Source organism: Schistocerca gregaria, chromosome 7, assembly GCF_023897955.1.
Source record: "Schistocerca gregaria isolate iqSchGreg1 chromosome 7, iqSchGreg1.2, whole genome shotgun sequence".
In the NCBI taxonomy this organism is placed as follows: domain Eukaryota; kingdom Metazoa; phylum Arthropoda; class Insecta; order Orthoptera; family Acrididae; genus Schistocerca; species Schistocerca gregaria.
The window spans coordinates 405,116,463-405,132,732 of NC_064926.1; the positions used below are offsets into that span (position 1 = coordinate 405,116,463).

General features: G+C 42.8%; 1 protein-coding gene across 3 annotated transcripts in view; it reads right to left on the reverse strand.

The window, feature by feature from the left end:
• Positions 1-16,270, reverse strand: part of LOC126281316 (3'-5' RNA helicase YTHDC2-like) — a 261,983-nt gene that overhangs the window by 171,577 nt on the left and 74,136 nt on the right. For all 3 annotated transcript variants that reach the window (XM_049980161.1, XM_049980163.1, XM_049980164.1), the window contains exon 6: positions 12,257-12,516. In XM_049980161.1, the coding sequence (XP_049836118.1) occupies positions 12,257-12,516 (260 nt within the window). The remainder of the gene's footprint in view (positions 1-12,256; positions 12,517-16,270) is intronic.

Here is a 16,270-nt window from a genome sequence, read left to right on the forward strand (position 1 = left end):
CACCCCCTGTACTGCCTTCTGCGCAAGGGTGTTCCTTTTGATTGGTCGCCTGCATGCGAGCGAGTGTTCACCTCGTTGAAGGGCCTCCTCACGTCAGCACCTTGTATGGCTACTTTTGACCCCCATAAGTCGTTGGTCCTCGCTAAGATGCTTCGCAGTATGGGATGGGGGTGGTCCTGGCCCATTGCAACACAGATGGTTCCAAGCAACCACTGGCATTTGCATCTAAAACTCTTAATCCCGCGCAGGCCCATTACTCCCAGGTGGAAAAAGAGGCTTTGGCCATTGTCTACACTGTTACCAAGATTCACCCTTTCTTGTATGGCACGAAGTTTCAGTTAATCACTGCCCACAAGTCATTAATATCGTTATTTGGCCCCGCCTCTCAGATTCTGGATAGGGTGGCCCACAGACTGCAGCACTGGGCCTTGTTCCTCCATAAGTACCCTTATGACATTCATTTTCGCCCTACCGGACAGCACACCAATCCCAACGCTCTTTCCCGTCTTCTGGTGGGCCCGGATCCTAAGTTTGATCGGGAGGAGCTTATGTGTTTTCATTTGGATTTGGCGTCCCACCAAGCGGTTGATGGCTTCCCGATCACTAGTTCTAGAGTCGCCAGGGAAATGGCAGCTGGCCCGGTTCGCCTCTTTGAGCAGGGGTGGTCGTCCCGACCCTCTGGCCGGGCCTCGGACACTCTTCGTAATTATTTTGTTGTAAGAGACCGCCTCTCAGTCAATGATACAGCTCCTCGCATGGTTGTTCCTGCAAGTTTGCGAAGGGAGGTCCTCACATTATTACATGAGGGGCACTGGGGTGTTTCCCGTACTAAAACCTTGGCTCGCAGACATGTGTACTGGCCTGGTATTGACAGAGAAATTGAGCACTTGGTGGCCGCCTGTTCAAAGTGTGCGAGCCAACAGGCGTCTTGCAGGTCAGCGTTCTCATCATGACCATTTGCAACCCAGGCATGGGAACGTGTTCACATAGATTTTGCGAGCCCCTTTCTCAATGGCTTTTGGCTCATTGTCATTGATGCTTATTCCCGATTCCCATATGTGATTCGCTGCTCCTCAACCACTTCGGAAGTTGCAATCCAGGCACTAACAAAAATTTTTTCTGTGGAGGGTCTGCCAGTCACCCTGGTATCGGACAATGGACCTAAGTTTACTTCGCAGACCTTCCAGGATTTTTGTACGTGCTTCGGCATTCGGCACGTTCGCTCTCCCTCCTTTCATCCACAATCGAATGGGGAAGCCGAGCAGATGGTATGCACATTTTAGATGCAAATGAAAATGTATGCGCATGAATTTCCTGCGGAGGGGCGTTGACGTTTTTCCTGATGGCATACCGGACCACACCGATGGGAGAACGCAGCCCCGCAGAGCTCCTCCAGGGGCGCCAACCTAGGACTCTGCTGCACCTCCTCCGGCCTGGTCCTTGCCAGTCTTCGCAAAACGGGGTACCCGGCTTTCCACCGGGTATGTCGGTCTTCTTTGTATGTGGGTTTGGTCGCAATCTACGTTGGATACCGGCGGTGGTCCTGTGCTGCAATGGCCGCAGGCTCTATACCTTGCATGTGGGGGGGCTGGGAGGTACGTCGTCACCAAAATCAGCTACGTCCACGTATGCCGCCTCCCCCCCCCCCCCCCCCCCCCTCTGGTGCCGGTTCCCCCATTGCCGGCACCCCTGTTCTTTTCTCATGGGACGCTACCGCCCCTCCCACCTGTGACTCCGCCCACTGCGATGGTTCTCAGCCTTGGCGGCCTCCAGTAGCTCCAGCACTGGCATCACCATTGTCAGCGATGCCCCAGTGGCCCAGTGGGAGCCGGCCCCCCTCGCAGGCCCGGTTTCTCTGGAGGCTGGTTCACCTTTGGTCGTCCCTTCCCCATCGTCCCCGCCACTGGGTCTTGCCCCTCCCGAGGTGGGCCGGGATCCGGAGTTTGATGGCTTGTCGCCCGTTCTGTCCCGGGCTCCGGTGGTGGGATGACGGGGGCCTCTTCGTGTGGGTCACTTCCAACCGTATTCAAAAGTTCCGGCTTGAGGGTTGGCAGATCCCCTCAGCTCCAGCCTTCCAATGGATGTGGAGGTCATCGCTACTGCACGATGCTCCACCTTCTGACGCAGTGGATCACAGTGGCTCCACCCTGCCGAAGGAGGAGGAGTGCAGTACCTACCAGAAAGATTGCAGGAGGCGCACATCAGCACAGCGCGTCACGGACAGTAGTTGCCGCAAGTAAAGTCCCGTCCACAAGAGGGCACGCAACCTCTGCCGGCGGAACAACAACAACCCAGGCAGCACGAGCAGTGCACAGTCAGTTAACATCGGGCATGCCTAGGACACAGTCCCGGTCTACGCTAAGTGTTACTACAATTGTGCAACTTTCAGTGGCAAGAATAATGAACAGCAATTCAGAAGTTGATATGTTTTCTACTCATGAATTCTAACAATGCTTTGCCATAAAAAAATAAGTGATCATAATCACATAAGCCCACTAAGAGTGTTATACTTACATTACCTTTTAAATAACTATAACATACAGAAAATCAGTTTCAGCAAAGTCCTATCATTGGTCGTCAAAGCAGTAAATGTAAGTAACTAACGGTAAAGGAGTGACTGAAGATGAAATGACTGGGCCCCAAAAGCAACCTAAAAAACAAGAGCATATCTTGTCAACTACAGAAATCAGAAGAACTCGGAAAAAGCGTAAGTGCCATAAGAACATCCGAATAAACAAATCAAATAAATGTAGTCTAACTTCAAGTAAGAACCATAAAGTAAGAAGCAACGCTGAACGTGTACCTTATCCATAGACTCCTCAGGGAGGTAATGTGGCATCAAACTGTGCTTAACTGCAGGAAATGGTGCATGTACAAAGTTACAGAAGGACCAAGTCATGTGTACCAACAAGAATGGAAAGTGGCTGAACAATTTACATCAAGTGAGGGGATGAATATACTGACATCTAAAGGCAATGTGTAAAGAATATGCTACTAGGATTCAATACATTATTTATTTAAACAACCAAAATTATACAAAATGTTTCTATGGTGTAAATCCATCTGTGCATTAAGTGTTTCATTGGAATTTTTTTTCAATGAGTGACAATTTCCAATTCTTCCAGAATATTAAGTGTATTACCCTTGTCTTCTTGATGTAGTTATTTGAGATAAGAGGGGAGAGCCATACCTGAATGCTCAGTTTCCTGTCAGTAGGCATTTAAGGCTGGTTTTGAGCCTGTGTTGTTAATATGCTCCTTAAAAGATATCTCAAAACATCTACTGGTTTTACGAATGTACCTTGAACTAAACCCATCACATGTATTGCAATATACTCCAGGAGATTTACAGCTTTTTTTAAACTTGACTCTTCCTTGGGTCTGAACCTCTGGTCATTATTTCTAGGAATGAAGTAGTCTGAAACTATATTTTTAGAACTCTTCTTTTGGAAACATTACTGTAGTACAGTATTCTATGAAAAAACCTAGCCATTAAGGGACTTGTTGTGCATGGGGGCAAGGGTAATGGAACTCTCAAGCAATCTTCGGACCCCAGAAGGATTACACTTCCCACTATTGTTCTATAAAACACTCCTATTAATGTTAGTAATAAAGGGTAATAAAGTTGAGGGTCATGAAAGGGAAGCAGTGGTTGGGAAGGGAGTAAGACAGAGTTGTAGCCTCTCCCCGATGTTATTCAATCTGTATATTGAGCAAGCAGTAAAGGAAACAAAAGAAAAATTCAGAGTAGGTATTAAAATCCACGGAGAAGAAATAAAAACTCGAAGGTTCGCCGATGACATTGTAATTCTGTCAGAGACAGCAAAGGACTTGGAAGAGCAGTTGAATGGAATGGACAGTGTCTTGAAAGGAGGATATGAAATGAACATCAACAAAAGCAAAACGAGGATAATGGAAAGTAGTCGAATTAAGTTGGGTGATGCTAAGGGACTTAGATTAGGAAATGAAACACTTAAAGTAGTAAAAGAGTTTTGCTATTTGGGGAGCAAAATAACTGATGATGGTCGATGTAGAGAGGATATAAAATGTAGACTGGCTCTGGCAAGGAAATCGTTTCTGAAGAAGAGAAATTTGTTAACATCGAGTATAGATTTAAGTGTCAGGAAGTCATTTCTGAAAGTATTTGTATGGAAGTGAAACATGGATGATAAATAGTTTGGACAAGAAGAGAATAGAAGCATTCTAAATGTGGTGCTACAGAAGAATGTTGAAGATTAGATGGGTAGATCACATAATTAATGAGGAAGTACTGAATAGGATTGCGGAGAAGAGAAGTTTGTGGCACAACTTGACCAGAAGAAGGGATCGGTTGGTAGGACATGTTCTGAGGCATCAAGGGATCACCAATTTAGTATTGGAGGGCAGTGTGGAGGGTAACATCGTAGAGGGAAACCAAGAGATGAATACACTAAGCAGATTCAGAAGGATGTAGATTGCAGTAGGTACTGGGAGATGATGAAGCTTGCACAGGATAAAGTAGCATGGAGAGCTGCATCAAACCAGTCTCAGGACTGAAGACCACAACAACAACAACAACAACAACAACAATAAAGTCAGTCCCATATCCGTTGCTGTGGACCATGAACTGAATTACTCTGAACTCATGCTCACAGGCTTCTGGGGGACACTATGTAGCGTTGATCTGAATGGGGCCATTTTGCATTGTATTGGATGGTTTGAAGAAGTATAAATTACCATGCCTGAAGATGTAGGTTTTCTATAAATAATATAACTAATAGTGTTCTCTTGAAGCATAATAAACAGATCTAAGACAAGCAGAGTTCCATTAATGTTCTGTTTCACAGTGAACTGGATGTTATCATTCAAGCTATTTAGCTCAAGGAGAAGTCTGTTGCAATCTTTACATGAGCTGCTATTCAATAAGATAATATCGCCTATGTATCGGAATCATAAATCCATCTTGTCGGAGTATATAGTTAGATCCTCCATGGTACAGTGCTCGAAATTCGTTATGAACAAGTTTGTCAAACAGTAGGAAAGTGGAGAAATCCATGGCTAACCCCTGTCTTGGCACAGACGCACACACACTACAAATTTAAAATAAATGAAACTTAATGCCAACTTTAACAGCTGTAAAACATGATATATTTCTTCTGGGAGTGGGGGGAAGGGGCTTGCACTGTGTCTTCTGAGGTCCTTATAATTATATCCTGTACCTGATCCGTAGGAATACCTGTGTCCATGTTGTTCACAACCACAAAAAGAATGGATGTGTTAGGAGCACAGGCTAAATTAGAAAGCTTACTGATACCTTCCTTTCTGTTATATTTACACTTTTTTTTTTGGGGGGGGGGGGGGGGGAGTCTGAATTCAGGTCCCTGACATAACATAAATACAGGTCTATATGTTTCATCACCCAATCAAACTGTTAGCTACTTATCATCATCAAGTGGAGTATATGTGCTTGATACAACAATGACCGTGCCTCACTGGGTTTACAAAATAACATAATGTGTAATGTTGGTCCAAAGACCAAACTATTTGAATGAAACATGTGCTCCAGATAGTAACTGTCACTTTCACAACACTTTACTTAAAGTTCAAGAATTTGAAGAAAGTCCTTTTTGCCATGCTAAACAGTTTTGAACATGTAACTTTAAAATGAAGGCAACCATAGCCAGAATTCTGCTTGTTGAATAAAAAGTCAGCCATATAGCTTGAACGATAACATTCAGTTTACCATTGAACAGAGCGTTAATGGAACTATGCCTTTCTTAAATACGTCTATTACACTTCGAAAGAACACTATCAGTTAGGATATTGATCGAAAACCTACAACTTTTGATCTGGTAGTTCATAATTCTTCAAATCAAGCAATACAATGTGAGATGACAGTTCTCATGGACTGGAGTGAGATTGAATTTTCTCTTGTTGCGGAAACTTGACATGAAGTTCCAAGGCACAATGAGCACAGTTTGTAAGAAAAATTTTGAAGATCTGAAGATGACAGCAAAGTCTGTCAAAACAGGTTGTTGAAAATAAGAAAAAGTAAAATTATTTATGTGATCTTGGCTTTCGAAAGATTTTTTTGTTTTTTTTTTTTTGTTTTTGTTAATACCAAGACTGCATAGTGACCCACTGTCTCCATAATCCCACGAGTATGAGTTCATCGTAATTCAGTTTGTTCTGGCATAACATTAAGCACCGGCGGCATGTCAGCAAGGAATGTTACAGCAGACAGGGCTGCGAGACGACGTCAGCCAATAGTATGGTGATGGACTCCTCTCTAGGATGATACAAAGACAGCAGAGGCATCTAGGAGAAGAGAATAATAAGCACCGCACCACCTGGTCGTGGCTCCAGTCGAAGTCTAGATGGCCCACGAGTTCTACAGCAGTGACTTATGAACAGTATTATTGGAGTTGTATATAGTGAAGAGACTGCTTATGTTTCATGCACCCTTTGCTTTCGGCATCCCATTGTGAATTTCTCAAAGTTAAGTACTGTCCCTTATCTCATTCTAATAAAAATCTATTAATTCGATTTGCTGGAATTGTTGTCTAGAAATCCAAGACAGCAGGTTTCCTGAGCACTCTACATTAGACGAGGGGGCAGAACGCAACACAGTTCATAGCCCACTGCAACAGACAGAGGGCTGATTTTGTCACTAAAATTAATGGGAATGTTTCACAGAGCAATAATGGGAATCCTGATCTTTCTGGGCCTGGAGATTGCCTGAGTGTTCCATTAGCCTTGCCCCCAATTGCCATAAGTCTGTAATAACAAGGTTTATCATAGAATATGATAACGTCTGCAGAAGGATTGGCAACCATTTAAGTTATAAAAATATAGTTCTGGCCTCCTCCATTGCTGGAAATAAAGCTAGAGGTTCACACACAGGGAAAAGTCGAGATTAGAAAGTTATAAATCCCCTGGAACTCACTGAATTACATGTGATGTTTTCAGTTCAGGTTACATACGTCAAACCAGTAGAAACTCCTAAAGAGCCTTAAATACCATCTACAGGAGACTGGACATTCAATCATGCATCTACCCTCTAATCTTCAAATACTGCATCAAGAAAACAAGGGCAATACAATGAATATTTTGGAAGAACTGGAAATATAGTACTCACTGCAAACATTTCCCAATGAAACACTGAATGCACAGATGGACTTATGCCACAGAAACCTTTCAGGTAATTTTGATTGTTTAAATAAGTAGTTTATTGATCCTATAAGCACATTTTTTACATACCACCTTTGGATTTCAGTGTATTTATCCCCTTGCTTCTTGGAGTATTAGCTTAGTAACAATTTTTGCCCACTTTCCATCCTTCCTGCTGGTACACACAATTTGGCCCTTCTGTAATTTGGTGCATGAGCCATTTCCTGCATTGTCTTGTATTAGCATTCAGCCAGTTTAATTCAGTTTGATGCCATGTTACTTCCCTGAGGGATCTACAGATAAGGTATGTCTACAACCTTGCTTCTTTCTTTCCGGTTCCTACTTAAAGTCAGGCTATGTTTATCTGACTGTGTTATTCAGATGTTCTTACAGATCTATGGTTTTTCCAATTTATTCTGGTTTCCCTAGTTGGTGAGATGACCCCTGTCTTTATAGGTTGCTTGTGGGGCCCAGTCATTTGGACTTGGATCACTGTTTTACAGTGAGTTACTTGCTTTCATTGCTTTGATTATGAATGTTGGAACTTGCCTATAATTTTTTTCCTGTATACTACAATGATTTAAAAGATCATGTAAGTATACTATTCTTAGTGGCCTTATGTGATCACAATGATTAACTTTTAATTTCTTCTTTTAAATTGAATATTCTGAAGGGTAAATATGTTATTCCTCCAGAGTACAGATCATCTGATAATGCATTTTAGGAATGCAAAACCGGTCATGGCTGTTCAATGAAGGACTTTAACAGCCTGAACGGAAGTACTTTTATTCAACATACACAAAGTTGAAGAACTACAGTATTTTCTCATTCAGTTAAACATCGGGGAAGAGGGTTTATACGGACAATTTATCTGCACAGGTCAAAGGAGTTGGGAGTTGATTCTGTGGGAGGATCCACTAAATTGCATAGGTATCAAAGCAGCTAGTAAGAGAACTGATATTGTGGTGTTCAACTTCTTCAGCAGCAGGATGATTGAATGGGGATAATGTCAGATAAAATAGGAAATGAGTGAAAGAGATCCACTGGTTTTCAAGTATATCACACTTAAATCTGTATGTGAAGCAAAACCCAAAGCCGTTGGATAGAACTGTGACTTTTGTAGGAGTCAAGTTTTTGGAAGATAGTTTGCCAACAGTATGGAGAGTCTGGAGATGGTGTTTGTGAGAAAGTGGCTTCATGGAGGATGAAGGAATTTCAGGGGCTGTCACAGATGGAGCAAGTCAGCAAAGCACAGTTTAGAAACTAATAAGGAAAAAATAATTTGATTTAGTACACAGTTTTGCTTTCTTTGTTTGCTGGGTTTTGGTTTTGGTACAAAGCACCACCATCAGGCCAAAAAGTTACAATACATAGTTAAAATAATTCTTAAGAAACATTAACAAAATATTCTCTGAGATAGCAAAAGCATGGTACTGAATGAGACCTTAATATATAGGCAGCCCTTTACCATTGGCAAGTGGTGATCAAGCTTGCTTTCTAAGTAAGTATGTTATATACTAAAATCTAAGAAAGGTCGATGAACAGGTTGATAGGATGATGGGTTCTTTAGTGTGAAATGGTTCTTCCAGGTGATAGGATGGTTTGGTGTGGAATGGTTCTTCCAGGTGAGACGACGACATAAACACTTATAAACAACCAGTGAAAACTGCAACCAGTGTGTGTGCAAGGGCATCAGGGGGAAAAGCCGGGAGGGAGGGAGGGAGGGAGGGAGGGAGGGAGGGAGGGAGGGAGGGAGGGAGGGAGGGAGGGAGGGAGGGAGGAGGAGGAGGAGATCCCCTCCCAGCAAGTTTGTGCAGTTTTATGGATCATGATCCATCAAGAAATAACCCTGATGCATAGCGACATTTTTGTCCTGAATAACATCCAAGTTGTTGAGTCAGCTAATTTTCTTACAGTTAATGCCATAAATAACTTTACTAAAATACACTCCTGGAAATGGAAAAAAGAACACATTGACACCGGTGTGTCAGACCCACCATACTTGCTCCGGACACTGCGAGAGGGCTGTACAAGCAATGATCACACGCATGGCACAGCGGACACACCAGGAACCGCGGTGTTGGCCATCGAATGGCGCTAGCTGCGCAGCATTTGTGCACCGCCGCCGTCAGTGTCAGCCAGTTTGCCGTGGCATACGGAGCTCCATTGCAGTCTTTAACACTGGTAGCATGCCGCGACAGCGTGGACGTGAACCGTATGTGCAGTTGACGGACTTTGAGCGAGGGCGTGTAGTGGGCATGTGGGAGGCCGGGTGGACGTACCGCCGAATTGCTCAACACGTGGGGCGTGAAGTCTCCACAGTACATCGATGTTGGCGCCAGTGGTCGGCGGAAGTTGCACGTGCCCGTCGACTTGGGACCAGATCGCAGCGACGCACGGATGCACGCCAAGACCGTAGGATCCTACGCAGTGCCGTAGGGGACCGAACCGCCACTTCCCAGCAAATTAGGGACACTGTTGCTCCTGGGGTATCGGCGAGGACCATTCGCAACCGTCTCCATGAAGCTGGGCTACGGTCCCGCACACCGTTAGGCCGTCTTCCGCTCACGCCCCAACATCGTGCAGCCCGCCTCCAGTGGTGTCGCGACAGGAGTGAATGGAGGGACGAATGGAGACGTGTCGTCTTCAGCGATGAGAGTCGCATCTGCCTTGGTGCCAATGATGGTCGTATGCGTGTTTGGCGCCGTGCAGGTGAGCGCCACAATCAGGACTGCATACGACCGAGGCACACAGGGCCAACACCCGGCATCATGGTGTGGGGAGCGATCTCCTACACTGGCCATACACCTCTGGTGATCGTCGAGGGGGCACTGAATAGTACACGATACATCCAAACCGTCATCGAACCCATCGTTCTACCATTCCTAGACCGGCAAGGTAACTTGCTGTTCCAACAGGACAATGCACGTCCGCATGTATCCCGTGCCACCCAACGTGCTCTAGAAGGTGTAAGTCAACTACCCTGGCCAGCAAGATCTCCGGATCTGTCCCCCATTGAGCATGTTTGGGACTGGATGAAGCGTCGTCTCACGCGGTCCGCACGTCCAGCACGAACGCTGGTCCAACTGAGGCACCAGGTGGAAATGGCATGGCAAGCCATTCCACAGGACTACATCCAGCATCTCTACGATCGTCTCCATGGGAGAATAGCAGCCTGCATTGCTGCGAAAGGTGGATATACACTGTACTAGTGCCGACATTGTGCATGCTCTGTTGCCTGTGTCTATGTGCCTGTGGTTCTGTCAGTGTGATCATGTGATGTATCTGACCCCAGGAATGTGTCAATAAAGTTTCCCCTTCCTGGGACAATGAATTCACGGTGTTCTTATTTCAATTTCCAGGAGTGTATTTTGAAAACTCTGCATATTTAAAGACATAATTTCAACATCAATTCAATTAACTTTCCAGGGAGTGTGAGGAGCAATGGAAGATATGAATTATTTCAAGAAAGCAGGGCTAATAATTCTAGGAAAAGAACAAAATATGAAAAGGAGCTTTTGATCACCAAGAAACCTCAGCAGCTGAAACTATATGTTTATATGTGTTCCTTACTAGTTACCTCTGAAAAAACACATCATCTGAAAGGTTTAGCAACATTTTCACAGTCTTGTTTATGATGCCATCAACCACCCAATACTTCATAAGGTGAGTAGTAACAGTTATACAGTTCGCTGTTTCTAACCTAATATGAATGCAAGTTTTCAAGGGAAGACATTTTCTTTCCACTTATAAAAATGTTACAATTTTTCAGGCATCGTCTTTTGCTGAAAATGTTTATCTTCCTTAGAGCTCATTTACGTGCTCCTGCAGTTTTTCTAAAGTGCTGTACAACAACATATTGTCAAAGTTGTAGGAAGTAATTTTGTGGCAATTATGACAGAAAGACAGATTTCTGATAGTGCTGAATCACTTTTTATCATAATGTGACACTTCATATTTCAATTCTGAAAGGTGTTTCTTTACAATCAGGCTGCTGGATATAGCATTTACTTAGTGAAGTATCCAGAATTAAATTTTAACAGTTGCTGAATTAAAAGTGAATAAAAACTGAGTTAGTGTAAAATAGGATAGTTTCTATTTTTGGTAAATAATGTCAAGAGCATGATATGACTAGGTACAACTTAAAAATGGAAGAAAGAGGTGATGTGAGAAATTTTGTACCATCCGCTATATGTCCTCTGGCACACACACTATGGTAGTTTACAGCAAAAATGTAGATTAAGATATCAATGTGTGCCTCTCAAATAAAGGAAAGGTAACAAATTATTCATTTATATACCACTTGGTTATGACATAACAAAAAGATAATTTTTTTCAGCCTTACTGGGTTTATGAAAAGATATAAGCAATAATACACTATTACTAATGTGGAATATCAACAAAATAAATAAAAGATAGATTGCTGCTCACTGTAAAGATGGTAAGTTGAGTCGGAGACAGGCACATTGAAAATAATGTGTAAACATTATCTTTCGGCTAAAGGCTTTTCAAAAAAGAAAACACACACACACACACATTCATTCGCACAAGCAAGCACACCTCCTGTCTACATGACCACCATCTCTGGCACTTCAGACTGGAATGCAACTGTCACAATAGAAGTAGCAGCAGCTGCTGCTTCCGTTCTACTTGCCAATTGTATTCTGGTCCGAACTGCTCGATATGTCAGTCATATGGATGTGAGGTGTGCTTCCTTATGAGAACAAATTGTGTATGTTTTCTTTTCTGAAGAAAGCTTTGGCCGAAAGCTAATGAGTAAGTGTCTTTTCGTTGTGCCTGTCTGCAATTCCACATGTCATCTTTAATGTGAGTTGGCAATCTACCTTTTCCTTATATGGACAATATTATGAAAAGGATAAATTGTTACTCACCATGTAGTGGAAATGTTGAGTCCACAACTCATCATTTCCATTATATGGTGAGCATCAATCTATCATTTTCATAATATTGCCATTATTCCATCCTGGATTTTCCATTGTTTGATTTTTCCTTATATTGTTAATACTAGTGTTTTATTCTTAATTTAGCAAGTAATATCTTTGAAAACAGCACTTTTTATTTGGCAATTTTTGATAGAATTTACTAACCTGTAACAATTGGGCAATTGTTGAAGTATTTGGTGAATATTTGTGTATCGAGGGTGGCTGACATAAGTATAAGACGAAGAGAGCGAAACTTGCACAGAGCATCACGAAGAACAATGAGCAGAAAGTCTGTGAAGCGGCTCCGTTCATGGACCTCATCAACTAAAATGTGTGTTACTGTGGCTAGCGTTGAATCCGTGCCCATCAATGTGCGCAACAACACACCATCAGTACAATATGTCAACACAGTTTTTGGTCCCAATCTAAAACAGATACAACATTGAAAAGTTTCATGACACGAGTACAATCAGGACAGATGGCAGAAACATTACACTTGAAAGGAGTGTGTACTATAAACATTAAAGTAATAATAACCGAAGATTGCAGCACACTCAAAACAAGCCATGCCAAAAAATAAATACAAATAAAAGAGATGCTGAAGCAGAAAAGATTTCCATCAATTTCAGAAGATAGTTATAATTTGAATAAATTTAATGTGAGAATATACTTTGTAGTTACAGAATTAATTGACTTTTGAGATCATCAACACAGGACTATTCACTAAACATGAAAACAGCACTACACTCAACAAATATTCAAAGAAGAAGTTTAAAGACACTACAGGGTATTTCAAAAAGATTCACCCAATTTCACAACACTGCCTCTTCTACACGAATGAAGATAGAAACTCTGGGTGTATTTCAACTTACACTAAGGACTATACAGTTTTTATTTTCAAAGGAATTACTTGATATTACAAAGGTATATTGTCACATTGTAACCGCACTCAAGCACAAATCCAAAATCAGGGTCATATGGAAATGCAGTACTTAGCACTGAAAGAGTCTTAAAACAAACACCAACATACAGCAAAAACAGAAATGACAACCGGGATGAAGATTGCAGCTGTTTATACAAAAGTCAAATACTCTAGAATATACAAGCATACAACACAAGACAATTCAAGAACCTTCCAGAAATGATAAACATTAAATAAAAATAATTACTAGTGGTTGGGTTTGAACTGGTGACTCACAGGTACACCAGCCAGAGACACTAACCACTGTGCCACACTGCATGCACCACAGCTCGCAGCATTGCAAAATACTTCTCCTGGAGAAAACGGTGATCCACACTGGCGGAATTTGCATTTTGATTGTGTTGTATCTTCTTCGCCATGATGAGCATCAAAGGTAGCCTCTCTCATCAAAGCTTTGTGCTTGTCAAGTGGGTCTTCAGTTTCCTTAATCTCCCATAATCAAATTGCCTCTGGACAACAATAGGTCTTCATAACATGGAGGACACAGACAACATCTCTGTGCTTTTTGTCCATACCATGTCTCCCAGGTTGTATCTCTCTGGCAAATGCTTGGTATTATAGCACTCTCAGTCTTTCTCTTAGATGTCTAGGGTCCGCATATAAGCCACCTCCTTGTTTCTTCAGTCCTGGTGATGAGGTATTTCACATAGTCATTCTGAGTATCATCCGGTTGATGTCGCTTCAACCTCACAACTGTTGAATGTAAACAAGGTGTGAAGTCTGCAGTGCCTTGCTTTGCTGTGCTGTATGTGAATATTGTGACTGTCAGTATTGTGTATCAGTCTGCCTGTTCAACATTAACATACACTGAGAGACTGTCTGCCAAGGGCTTATTACAGTGTTCTAAGAGGCAATTCTTCTGTGGATGATAAACAGATAACGTGGGGACATGATGGTGTGAAATTACTTCTGATCCTAGCCTCGACTAGAAAACTTTTCTATGATCAGAGATTGTCACATAGGGTGCTTTGTACTTTAAAATGATGTCTTTGCAGTATGGAGATTTAGCAGTTGGCACAGCTCTGGTGGCAGAATAGTAGGGGAGGCAGTCAATGCAGACTATTAGCCATTAATTCCCGTTTGTCGATTTAAGGAGCCTCCTCAAGAGGCTGATTCCAATTCAGTGGAATGGCACTCTTGCCAGCAGGATAGATGCTAGGTGCCTCAGCAGTAGCTACAGCATGTGCTTCCATCATTTGCATTCATTACAGTGGCTCACAGAGTGTCTAACGGAAAAGTGGATATCTGGCCTGTGATACCTGCATCTGATTCTGTCCAGAGGCTTCACAAACCCCAGTGATCAGATGTTGGGGAATCATATAAATATTTAAGATAGTGGGTCATAGACAAGCTGGGATAAAGAGCAACATTCCTATCTCACTGTATCACAGACGCTCTTATGCAATGGTCCATTTACTAATTGGAATTCTCCTTTGGTCAGTTCCTTCTTCTCAGGGGCTTCTATGGTTTTCAGCAGTGCTGTATCTTCCCCGTGTCCAGTAGCAATGTCATTTAATGCAGTGATAACTGAGATTTCATCAACATTGCTGTGTTCTGCCAAAGGATTCCTTGAAAGGAAGTCAGTGTCCCTGTGCTTGCATCTACTTTTGCACACCACTATGATATTGTACTCCTGAAGCCTCTGTGTCCATCTGGCCTGACAGATACCTCAGACTAACTAGCCAGCATAGAAAACAGTGGTCCATCACAATGGTGACTGGTTTGCCAAATAAATACAGCCATAATGTGCTGATCACCAACACAACTGCAAATTACTCTTTCTTGGATGCAGATCAGTTCATTTTGGACATGGATAGCACCATGGAAGCATAAACTATCTCCTTTTCAGCATCCTCCTGAATTTGCATTAGAACTGCACCTATCCTATAATTGCTTAAGATGTTAGCACTTCCTTAAGGACAATGAGAGATCTTTCTTGCCCCTCACTCCAGGAAAATTTGATCTCCCTTCTTGCAAGGGTCATTTCTTGGTACAAACGTCCTCAATAAACCTCCAGCAGTACAAGCACGTTCTGAGAAAACTTCTCAGATCGTGAATGTGGCAAGGAGTCACAAAATCTGTGAGTGATTTTATTTTTGCTGGATTGCGACAGACCCTCATGGCCATTCACTAGATGCCTCGAGACTTTAATTTTGTGGGCACTGAAGGGGCACTTTTGCCATTCAGATGGACACCTGCAGTCTGAACACACATCAACAGGGTTGTCAGGTGGCTTAGATGTTCTCCACACATCTTAAAAAAATGACAATATTACCCAGATAGCAAAGGTGTAGAAGCAGGTTGCCCGTCATACATTTGAAAGTGGCTAGAGTGTTGCACAGTCCAAACAGAATAACTTTGAATTCAAAGAGGCCATCAGGAGTTATGAAGGCAGTCCTTTCCCAGTCAGCCTTGTCAACCTCATGTCGGCAGTAGCCTGTCTGTACGTCCCAAATATTCTGCTTCTTACAAGCAGTCTACAATGGCATCAATGTGTGGCATGGATAGAAATCTTTCTTTCTGAATTTATTCAGTCATCAGTAGTCGATGCAGAAATGCCATGTGCCATCTTTCTTCTTTACAAGGGCCAGAGTAGAGGACCAAGAACTCTCTAAAGATTCAATGATGTCATACTGCAGCAGCGTCTCCATCTCCTCCCACATTATATGTCGTTCAGCAAGCAACATGCTATGTGAGCACTGGCTAATTGACAGACAATCTCACGATTATACAGTATTTCACCATGGGCTGCTTGCACCTTCTTCCCTCCACTTCAGATCCTTAAAGCATCTGAAAATGACACAGAATAGCTTTCACTCACCAACGCTGTTTCTTGGCCAGTCCAAATCCTATTGGCAGCTTAATACTAGCTTTGTACTCTGCACTGTTCGTCATGGTTGCAGAGCATGATTCTAAGCTGATGACTAGGCTCCCCTTCCTGGACTGATTCATCTGTCCCTAGGCACGTAACTTGAGGGATGAGTTGCGGTTGCTCGTGACAGTGATTCAAAGTTCTCCTTGACCACCTACAAAGTTTACAATTCTCACTGGTGTGCAGATTTCTTTTGTGAACCTCAGTAGCTTCTTGCATTCAACATCGAGCTTCAAAGTTTCCGTGAGCATTTCAATCGACGACTGAAGCTCGTCTCCCTGAAGGTGTTAAGCCAACATCATTTTCAACAGAAAACAACTGCTCA